This window comes from Eptesicus fuscus, chromosome 5 (genome assembly GCF_027574615.1).
Source record: "Eptesicus fuscus isolate TK198812 chromosome 5, DD_ASM_mEF_20220401, whole genome shotgun sequence".
In the NCBI taxonomy this organism is placed as follows: Eukaryota; Metazoa; Chordata; class Mammalia; order Chiroptera; family Vespertilionidae; genus Eptesicus; species Eptesicus fuscus.
In genome coordinates, this window is record NC_072477.1 from 103,899,474 (window position 1) to 103,910,033 (window position 10,560).

At 42.8% G+C, this 10,560-nt stretch overlaps 1 protein-coding gene and 1 pseudogene across 1 annotated transcript; both read left to right on the forward strand.

Annotated features, from left to right (window-relative positions):
• The first annotated feature begins 460 nt into the window (after positions 1 to 460).
• On the forward strand, positions 461 to 6,412 carry LOC103299458 (zinc finger MYND domain-containing protein 11-like; annotated as a pseudogene).
• A 165-nt stretch (positions 6,413 to 6,577) lies between these two features.
• On the forward strand, positions 6,578 to 10,314 carry GJD4 (gap junction protein delta 4). The gene is made up of 2 exons (XM_008156298.3): positions 6,578 to 6,686; positions 8,934 to 10,314. The coding sequence occupies exons 1-2, from the start codon at positions 6,623 to 6,625 to the stop codon at positions 9,968 to 9,970; spliced, it is 1,101 nt and encodes a 366-aa protein (XP_008154520.2). The 5' UTR covers positions 6,578 to 6,622; the 3' UTR covers positions 9,971 to 10,314.
• The last annotated feature ends 246 nt before the right edge of the window (positions 10,315 to 10,560 follow it).

The window sequence follows — 10,560 nt, forward strand, 5'->3', positions numbered from 1 at the left end:
CACAGTGGGATGGTGGAGCAGGTGAGTGGGTGGTGCCAGGCCAAGGAGGGTGAGAAGGAAGGCCCCGGCTGGCAGCTGGCAGCTGCTAGGGACCCTACCTGTGCACAAAGATGTGCACTGGGCCTCTAGTTGGTTATAAACTCTTTTGTTACTAGATTTTACAGATGCAGATAAGATGTGACTCTAGACATGGTTGGTTTGTTGGTGCAGCTGTTGAAACTTGCTTTCTATCCACAGTTCTGAAAAGTCATTTAAACCCTGAGACCAAGCAAAACATTAATTTCTAAAATTAGATAATTAAGATAATCACACACACATACAAAACAGAACAAAATAAACACCATTATTCCCAAGCCTTCCAGAAGCTGAATTCAGTTTCCCTAGGTGCCCTTTGTCATTTTGAGCTTGGGATGAAACATATCTTTCTATTGCCAGGTTTCTGGGCTGGACAGTTAGGACCATGGAGCACCCATCTTTTGGAAAAGCCACTCCAAGCTTCGCACTTTTCACTGCTACCTTATTCTTGGTAGGTAATAAGAATGAGGATTGACAGTTATTGTGTACACATCATTGGCTGGGCACTGTTTTACATTCTTTACATATTTTCTTATTTATTCTTCACAATTATTCTAGGGTAAGGGTTAGACACTGTGATTTTATAATGAGGAAATTGAGTAAAGTAACTCTCCCAAGGCCAAGAAGCTAGAATTTTAATCCAGGCTGTCAGACTCCAGAGCTTGGGTACTTTACCTTCATGTACTAGAGTGCCTTCCATAATTATGTTCATGTTGGCAGATGTTTTCTAACATATCTTTTTTTTGGATACAGACTCCTTTATTCAAGTTGAGTCTCGGCGAAAGCATAAAAAACAATGCAGATAATAGTGGAGGTGTGTGGCTGAAGTAGTAGGAGTGGGTCAGATCTGGAGCTTCGATCCTTTCCTCCACTTTAAATACCTCTCTAGTCCCCAGGGCTCTTAGGGACACATTCCTCTTGCGAATTGATTCATATAGGCCTCAATTTTTCTTTTCTCTAGTACAACAATTTTAAAAACATGCAGTACCTGACTATTTAGTCAAGGGGCACTGACCTCTTTTCCCTTAGATTATCAAATAAAAATGACAACAGCCAACAATATGTCAAAAAAAAAATGACAATAGCTGTGGTGTGAATGGCCTGTCTTGAACCATAAATATGATATATGATATGATATATAATAGAGTTGCATGTTATTGGTCACATTACATAATAAGGTTGCATCTGATTGGTTAATTCTTGGTACCAGAAATCCTTATATACAAGTACTAGAGGCCCGGTGCACGAATTCGTGCACCAGTGAAGTCCCTTGTCTTGGCCAGAGGGATCAGGTCAAAACCATCTCTCCGACATCCCCTGAGGGGTCCCGGATTGCAAGAGGGCGCAGGCCAGGCAGAGGGACCACACTGGTGCACATTAGGGACTGGGGAGGGACGTGGGAGGTTAGCCAGCTGGGGAGGGACCATGGGAGGGCTCCAGGGCATGTCCAGCCTGTCTCGCTCAGTCCCTATCGGCCAGACCCCAGCAGCAAGCTAACCTACCAGTCGGAGCGTCTGCCCTATGGTGGTCAGTGCACGTCATAGTGAGCGGTTGAGTGGCCTTAGCATATCATTAGCATATTACTCTTTGATTGGTTGAACAGATGACCAGACACTTAGCATATTAGGCTTTTATTATATAGGATAGGCACCTGATTTTCTAAAAAGTTACTTTGGACCAAAATGGGTAATTACTAGTACTTTTTATAAATCAATAAAAAATTATACCTATTTTTTGTCAGATTGGCAAAAAATAATATTTTTTGGTGTGCCACATTATTTTAGTAAATCAGTTTATGTGTGCCATGAGATGAAAAAGGTTGTAAATCACTGGTATAGTGAATAAGCATTATTAAATAATCAATCCTGATAAATTTTAGTAATCGACTTGCTAAAATTTATTTGAAACCCCCAAATCATTATTCATGGGCTTTCATGGTCATTTTTGATCACATAAAACACTAAATGTTCGAGTCACCAGCTAAGGTGGCACGAGGTGGTGCTCTGCCTCCTTATTTCCGTTTTCATGTTGTAAACAAAATTTTTAAAAAACAGTATAAAGAGTCAAGTTTTTCAAAAATTTTGTGCTTTTTGTTGGTGATTTCACTGTTTAAAATGCCCCACACACGGTGCTGAAGTGCTTTCTAATGTCCAAAAAGCAAGAAGGTTGTGATGTGCCTCACAGAGTTGTAGTGCTGTAGGTCATGAGTTAATGAGACAACTATATTAAATCTATATACATATGTATATATATGTATGTATGTATATATATAATATGATAATATATATGTATATATAATATGATAATATATATGTATGACAATATGTATATTATATAATATGTATAATGTGACAATATATAATATATACGTAATATGATTATATATGTGTGTGTCTGTGTGTTACATAAGATGTCTTTAAATAGAAACACACATAAAGCAAGGTTACGTAGTGATTGGTTGACAAAGATGTTGTGACCAGAGGTTCCTAGGAACCTAACTCTGTCTTTCCCCTATGAACCCCTAGTAGTCACTAATTCTGTGTTTGTGGTAAATTTATAGAATGTAACTACCACAAATAATGAGAATTGACTGCAGTTACCATTCATTGAGAGAGTCTTAAAGGCCAAATAGTGAGCTAGAACTTTATTTAAATTAATTCTTATTTTCAATAACCCTATAAATGAAACATTATCTCCAATTTATAGATAGTAAAACTAAGGCCTGAATAATTTGCCAATGTCACTAATATAGAGGGGATGAAGCCCAGGCTTAATAGCAGATGACTCTGTTGTTCTCTTTCCTTTTTGCTAAGTTCATTTTGTGACCTAATCCTAGTTGGTCATCTTGCACAATTCTGCCATATCCATGTCCCTGACACCTACTAGGTTTCTTTTCCATTGGGTTCATCACAGTACTCCCCCAAATCTTTTATACACTCCATAGACACACACATGACATTCCCTATTGATTTAGGATACTGTTATATAGACAGTGCCACATGTTTGATGTTCTAGCCACATCCTTCTCTTCCACCTCTTCCGTACCCATCAGGCTTCTGGCAGCCACTGGGGTTAGGATATCAAACCTAAGCAAAGCAAAAATGTCTCCTAGCATGAGAAAGAGAGGGCAAAATGGAGAAAGAGGACAAAAGACAAAGATTGGGGACAGTGTGGACTTAGAGAAGAAAGAGCAAAAGTGGTTAAGATGGGAAGGGAATAGGCAGCCTTGTTTGTTCAGAAGATGTGCAGAAGCAAAGAGAAAGACCAAGGGTGGTAATAGAGAGGAGTGGACCCTGAGATGCACCAGTCACTGACAATTGTGTAATACATTATATTTGAAAACAATTTTTATTTCTATAATCTCATTTGCATAACACAACCACTCTGTATAGGTGAAGGACACATTTGTTTTCTACTTTACTGGTGAGAAAACCATGGCATGAAGAGCTCTAGTGATTTATTCAAGGTCACAAAATTCTAATTGACTTCATATCCAAAAAGAGGCTATTCACATCACACAGCAAAACTCAGTAATTGCTTTCCTAGTGTTTCAATTTTTAAGCCAATTCCATGAATAGTCTATCAGGCCACAAAGATATTTTCCTTTATTTTATGCTTGAAACATATGACTGTTACATATGTTTAGCTACAACTTCTGTAAATTTTATTTCTCATGTTGAAACATTTGACTTAAATAAATCAAAACTGCTATTCTTTTTAAGGGTCAAAATGTTTTCAGTGGATTGAATCATCATGTGAATAAAGATGAAACGACTTCATTGTACTCCTCTTCTGGGACTCTTCCTAGGGATATTACTAAAGTCAAGAATATATCAGAAATTAAGAAAAGATAGGAATATAAAGAATGGCAAATTGAAATCATTCCTTTTAAAGTTTACAATTTCTACCCTCAGCCTTGAAGGATGGGTTCTTTCCAGATATAAAGGTGACAGCCACAATAAGATTTTGATTAAACTATGGTTGATGTCAGGAGGCCTAGACAGTGATATTTTATTACAAATTTAGCAGACATTTATGTAGCTGATTCAATGGAAGAAGCCCTGGGCTAGACGGGGCTGAGAAATACAAAAGAAAATGAGAATAAAGCCCAGGGGCGGGCAGAGGTGCAGGTGGCAGCCCGGAGCAGCCGCCAGCTCACACACCCACCGGCCTGTGAGCAGCGCCGCCTACACAAGGAGACCCAAGCAGTTAACAGGCCATGGCACGTTAACAGAGGACAGGCAGATACAAAAGCTGTCCAGCATTTTCGGGCAGCCATTGAGAGTATACAGAACCAGAAGCAAATTGCCAACATTGTGGTACTACAAAGTACGTGTCAGGGTGGACTTAGGGAAGAAAGAGCACAAGTGATAAAGATGGGAAGGGAACAGGCAGCCTTGTCTGTTCAGACGATGTGTGGAAGCAAAGAGAAAGACCAAGGGTGGGAATGCAGAGTTGCAGACTTTGAGATGCACCAGTCACTTACACTAGTGTAATTCTTTATATTTGATAATAATTTTCATTTCTATAATCTCATTTGCATATCATAACCACTCTGTATAGGTGAAATCCATCGTATGCATCCAAAAGAGACCACCCGTCAGCTGAGCTTGGCTGTGAAAGATGCTCTTATTGTTGAAAGTCTCACTGTGGGAAGCAAAGGTTCAAAAGCTGGTATTGAACAAGAAGGATATTGGTTGCCAGGAGATGAAATTGGGAGACAGAAAATCATGACTGGTATTGTTTTGAATACCATTTGCCTGGAGAGGTATTGATATGTGATCTGTGTTTTCGCGTGTATCATTCCAAGTTTTTGTCTGATGAGTACAGGCTTAGATAGAGCAGTAGTCACTGGCAGTGCCTATTTTGCGGGACCATCAAGAAGAAAACTACAAACAAACAAGAGATGAGCACATACCTGAGGTTCATTGTTTCCTGCATGAAGGAGAAGGCTATGGACCTCAATAAAGAGGGGAAGGACAGCAAACACCTGATGTACTGGAGGCTGGTGCACTCGGTGGTGGATGCCCCCCATACAAGAGAAAGTGAATGAAGGGAAATGCAGAAGTGATGAAGAGTTCAAAGTTGATGGTCAGCTACTTCTCCACAACACAGTGAATTTCTATGGAGCAAACAGTGAGCAACCTGACATAGCAAGGATTCTGTTGTAAGCCACCTGTCATGAGATGGATGAGCTACAGCTTTGTAAGAACTGCTTCTATTTATCAAATGCTGGTCCTGACAATTGGTTCTGCTATCCTTGTATACCTAATCATGAACTGGTTTGGGCAAAGATAAAAGGTTTTGGATTCTGGCCAGCCAAGGTCATTCAGAAGGAGGACAATCAGGTTGACGTCTGTCCACCATCAAAGGGCTTGGATTCCTTCTGAAAACACACAGGACATCACAGTCAGTGTCCATTGGCTGCATGTATAACACAGTGTGGATTGGGGAAAGGCCTGTGATGAGCAGGAACTGCATCAGCATTTCCTTTGTGAAAGGAAGATGTTGGAAGTCTAAGAATGAGGCACTTGGGGAGGAGGAGGCAGAATCCAGTATCTCCTCTACCAGCAATGAGCAGCTCACGGTCGCTCAGGAACCAAGAGCAAAGAAAGAGTGACGTAATCAAAGTGTGGAACCAAAAAACGAAGAACCAGAGCCTGAAACTGAAGCAGTCAGTTCCAGCCAGGAAATCCCCATAATGCCTCAGCCAACTGAAAAAGTTTCAGTGCCAACTCAGACTAAGAAGTTAAGTGCCTCTTCACCAAGCATGTTGCATCGAAGCACCAGACCATCAGTGATGGAGTGTGTCAAAGCATGTGCCATTTGGATATTTATAACATCATTCTCAAGCCATACAAAATTATTAACTTAAAAATTAGCCTGCTATATTTGGTCAAACATTTAATTAATACCCCTAATGCCTTGGCAGGGCCAGACCAAATGATTTCTCAGGCTAGATGTTCCCCAACCCTGCCAGGAATTGAGAATGAGGACAAGAGCTTTTCGGGTTATAATGGGTTATGCTTCATGGAAAAGACAAAACATGAACATTTTAGTGTTTCTTTAATAGGTGAGATGGTGTGGAAATGTTTTCAAGGAGAAGACACCCTTTTTCATAGAGAATTTACTTGGCTAGTTAACAGAACTTTTCTTTCTTGGGCTAAATGTAGTCACTTCTATTATACAGTGTATCCTAAAGCCTTTGTCTCTTCTGGTGGAGACATGTGAGCACTACTAAGGGCCTGGAATGTCCCAAGAGGGTAAGAATAGCCCACATGAGAGTGACTCCTGCAGTCTTCTGGTCCCTGCAGTTGTCAGGAACACTGTGCCTTAGAGGCAAACAGCTCAGGGGCCCGACTCAACTTGGAGACAGAAAAACTGACCTCCTGCTCCTGGGCTCAAATCTTTCCTTTCATATTTATAGCTTTCATTTTTAACTCTTTTGTAGCTAACATACATTTATTTCTCCAAAGATTTCCCACCTCCTTGGAGACAACAATCTTCTGACATCCCGGCAGCCTTGAGTCTTCAACATTCTGGAAGCATGGACCGTTTGGACTTGCTTGGGTTCCTCATCATCACGTTAAACTGCAATGTGACTATTGTGGGTGAGTACAGGAAACACCCCAAAACTCTTATTCTGTTTTTTTTTTTAAATTGGTTTTCCACACCCACACCAACACGAAGTGCAAAAGTCTGTGCACTGCTGGAGCAAAAGGGGGCTGTGGGTTCAAGCTCCTGACTTCACCATGGCTCCTCTATCATTTAAGGAATGAGTGTTTTCTCTCCTGGGGCCTCTTCTTGCTGATACTCTGGGGCTGCATCTAAAGCCTGAGCAGGTGAAAGGGGTAACACTTCTCTGGCTGCGTTACCAGGAAAAGGCACAATACGTAAAAGTTAAAGATAAATTAATGCCTCAGTTATGCTTTCTTCTTGTTCATCATTTTAGAGTTTAATCTTGAAGCTTAATTTGTAAAGAATAGCAATTTCTTTTGTGCTTTAAACCAAATCCCAATTTTAGTTATTTTTTAAACAAACAAAAAGCACAATAAGGACTTCTGAATTTAGTACAGATAAGACACATTTTTAGAGAGGTATGGGTGTCCTAGAAAAAAGGATTGAGAAAAGGATTAGTCATTGATATTTTTCTCACTCGTTATTTTGTATAATTGAAACAAAATCAAGTTGGCCTTTAAAAGTTTGAGTCAATAACTTTATCACATAATAATATTATTTAACTGCCTTCATTTATAATAGAGTTTTGTTTTTCTATCAGGTGATGTTTTCTGTATCTCATCACAAAACAAAGTATTTACAAATTATTTTCACTGAGTCTTAAACATGTTTCAAAATAGTTGACTCATGACATGAAAAGAAGACTTTTGAAGTTATTTTGATTCCCCAGGTAGGCCATATTTATTCATGATAAGTTGAAAAAAGACAAACCTCATTAATTATAATAACTGAAATAGGGGAAAAGGAATTCTAAATTACTGAAAATTCTGAAAAATTGAATATTCTTAAAGAATGTGTTTGTTAATCCTCCCGGGAGGACATGTTTATTGATTTTTAGAGAGTGGGAAAGAGAAAGAGAAACATAGATCGGTTGCCACCCATAAACGTGCCCTGAGTCGGGATGGAACCTGCAATCTTGGTATGTGCCCTGACCAGGAATTGAACCTCCCACCTTTTGGTGTACTGGACACACTCCAACCAATGGAGTCACCCAGACAGGGTTTAAAGAATTTGATCCCAAGGGCCATAAAGCAACATTAATTACAAACCCTGTTGCCTGGCTGGTGTTGCTCAGTGGATTGAGCCTTGTCTCATAAGCCAAAAGCTGGCTCAATTCCTGGTCAGGGCACATGCCCACGTTGCAGCTCCATGCCCAGTAGGGAGCATGCAGGAGGCAGCTGATTGATGTTTCTTTCTCCCCTTCCCTTCCTCTCTCTCTCAAATCAATAAAATATGTATTAAAAAAAATAAATACAAATCCTGTTACTAAATGAAGGCCTTGTGGACCATTATCCTATCTAATAAAGAGGGAATATGCAAATTGACCATCACACCCTCACAAAGATGGCAGCGCCCATAGCCACAAGATGGCAGCGCCCAATCCCCTCAGTCTCGCCGGAGTCTCCCTGTCCTTTCAGCCCCGCCCGGGAGGGGGGCTGACAGGTGCGCGGTGCAGCCGGACCTGCCCTTAGCCCCCCAGCTGCCCAGGGCTGCCCGAGGCTCAAGTAACCAGGGCCGGCCGAGGCTTGCGCTGCTGGGAGTGGCAGCAGCAGAGGTGTGATGGGGTGTCACCTTCCCCTGATAGCTGGGCTGCCTCCTGCCCCTGAGGGATCCCAGACTGTGAGAAGGGGCAGGCCGGGCTGAGGGACCCTCCCTCCAGTGCATGAATTTTCATGCACCGGGTCTCATAAATAAAGTCATAAATAAAGACTTACTGTATTTGCTCTACACAGTTACAGGAATGCACTAACATCCTTTAAGAAGTTTAATCTTCTAAAAAAGTAAGATCTTATTTGCATCATTCATTTTCTCAGCTCAACTTTCTTTCTAGAACTTTCAGTCCAGGAGACATTACCAAAAGTCTGAACTAGCAGAGTCAAATTAAACATTTTCTGTAATTACGCTTCTTTAACATCTGCTAATTTCAATACATTTTACAAACAAGTAGTTCACACAGTGCCTGACACATTATAAGTGCTCGATAAATATTTGTCACATGCAAACTAGGTGATACTGTTGCTGTGACTAAAATGCATGCTTTTGGACCTCACACTTCACTCTCAGCCCCAGGACATATTTAAACATCATTGTTTCCATGTTGGTGCCCTTCTCTTTTCCAGGGAAGATCTGGCTTATCTTCATGATCCTGCTGAGGATGGTGGTGATCATTGTGGCTGGGTCCCCCGTTTACCAGGATGAGCAGGAGAGGTTTGTGTGCAACACCCTGCAGCCAGGGTGCGCCAATGTCTGCTATGACGTCTTCTCCCCAGTGTCCCACCTACGCTTCTGGCTGGTCCAAAGCGTGTCTGTTCTCCTCCCTTCCGCGGTTTTCAGTGTCTATGTGCTGCACAAAGGAGCTGAGCTCGCCGCCTGGGGACCCTGTGGGCCAGAGGGCGGTTCAGGGAGCCAGGACCTCGCAGACCTGAGCCCCAGGGATAGGCACTGCCCTCTGCCCTGCAGGGAGGGGCGCAGCCTAGTGGTGCCAGACTTTTCCTCCGGCTACATTGTGCACCTCTGTCTTCGGACCCTGGCAGAGACAGCGTTCGGGGCCTTGCATTACCTCCTCTTCGGATTCTCGGTCCCCAGCAGATTTTCCTGCGCCCACTCTCCCTGCTCTGGCGCGGTGGATTGCTACGTCTCTCGGCCCACAGAGAAGTCCACGCTGATGCTCTTCCTCTGGGCACTCAGCGCGCTCTCTGTGCTGCTCAGTGTGGCTGACCTGCTCTGTAGCTTGGGCAGGAGGACGCTGAGGGGGCCGGGACCCGCCCAGGGCCCCCGGGAAAGGAGGCCGGATCCCGTGGTGCTGGAGAGGCCGGGGGAGGAAAGGGTGTCGCTAGCACACTCAGGCCTGTGGGCCAGAGGGCATGGTGCCCACAGCCCCAGTGGTCAGTGGGTTGTGTCGGGGCGGATGGAGCTTCCAGAGGAGGATGAGAGTGAGGGGCTGTCCTTTGCCAGCGATAAGCTCTCCAGGGCTTGCACAGAGCCTGGGGTCAGGCCCCGCGCAGAGGCCCCCCAGGACTCCGGAAGTGAGCATCCCTCAAAGCCCCACCGTCTGCTGGCCCAGCACCGCCCGTCCAGTCCGTGGCGACCCTCAGCCCGCCAGGCTGGCGCTGGGAGCGCCCCTCTCCTGGGGACCAGAAGGTCTGAGTGGGTGTGAAGAGGGCGGCCAGGCAGCGCAGTGACTGAAAGAAGACTCGAGCCCTAATATCACCTTGGCACGTGGGAAATCTTTATGTCCCTGGAGAATATCAGCAGGCAGGAAGGCCAGCTGGCCTGTGACAAGGACTTCGTGGGACACTCACAGACTTGTACTGTTGATTTAATTTAGATAACCCTGGCTGCTGAAAGAAACCCTTGCATTCAAATTTGGACTAGAAGCTAAAATGATTCATTGGAAAGTGTCAGGTTGCTTAGGGATTATGCTACACTCTGACTGGTTTGTTGTCTTATTCTTTATCATAGTAGGTGCTTTATGTAAGCAAGTTCTTTTACATTAACAGAGTTCATTACTGTTTTCCAGTGAATTATTATGAGTCTTTTTTCTTTTTATTTGTTTTTCATGTTTTTTTCTTTTCGTTTGTTTTTCTGCTTGGATAAAAGAGGCACCTTAAGCATGGCATCACATTAGAGACACATTAGTTTAACTCCTCCAAACCCCTTTAATAAAATTAATGGTGATTGCTTATGACATCCCACTTCATGCTTCATTGTTATAGGAGACAAATGACAAATGCAGAAAATATGACT

Excerpts from the sequence above, each read along its gene's own strand:
- GJD4 (XM_008156298.3), top strand. The coding sequence starts at position 6,623 with ATGGACCGTTTGGACTTGCTTGGGTTCCTCATCATCACGTTAAACTGC. Across the intron at positions 6,687-8,933 it reads CTGCAATGTGACTATTGTGG|GGAAGATCTGGCTTATCTTC; the intron begins GTGAGTACAGGA and ends TCTCTTTTCCAG.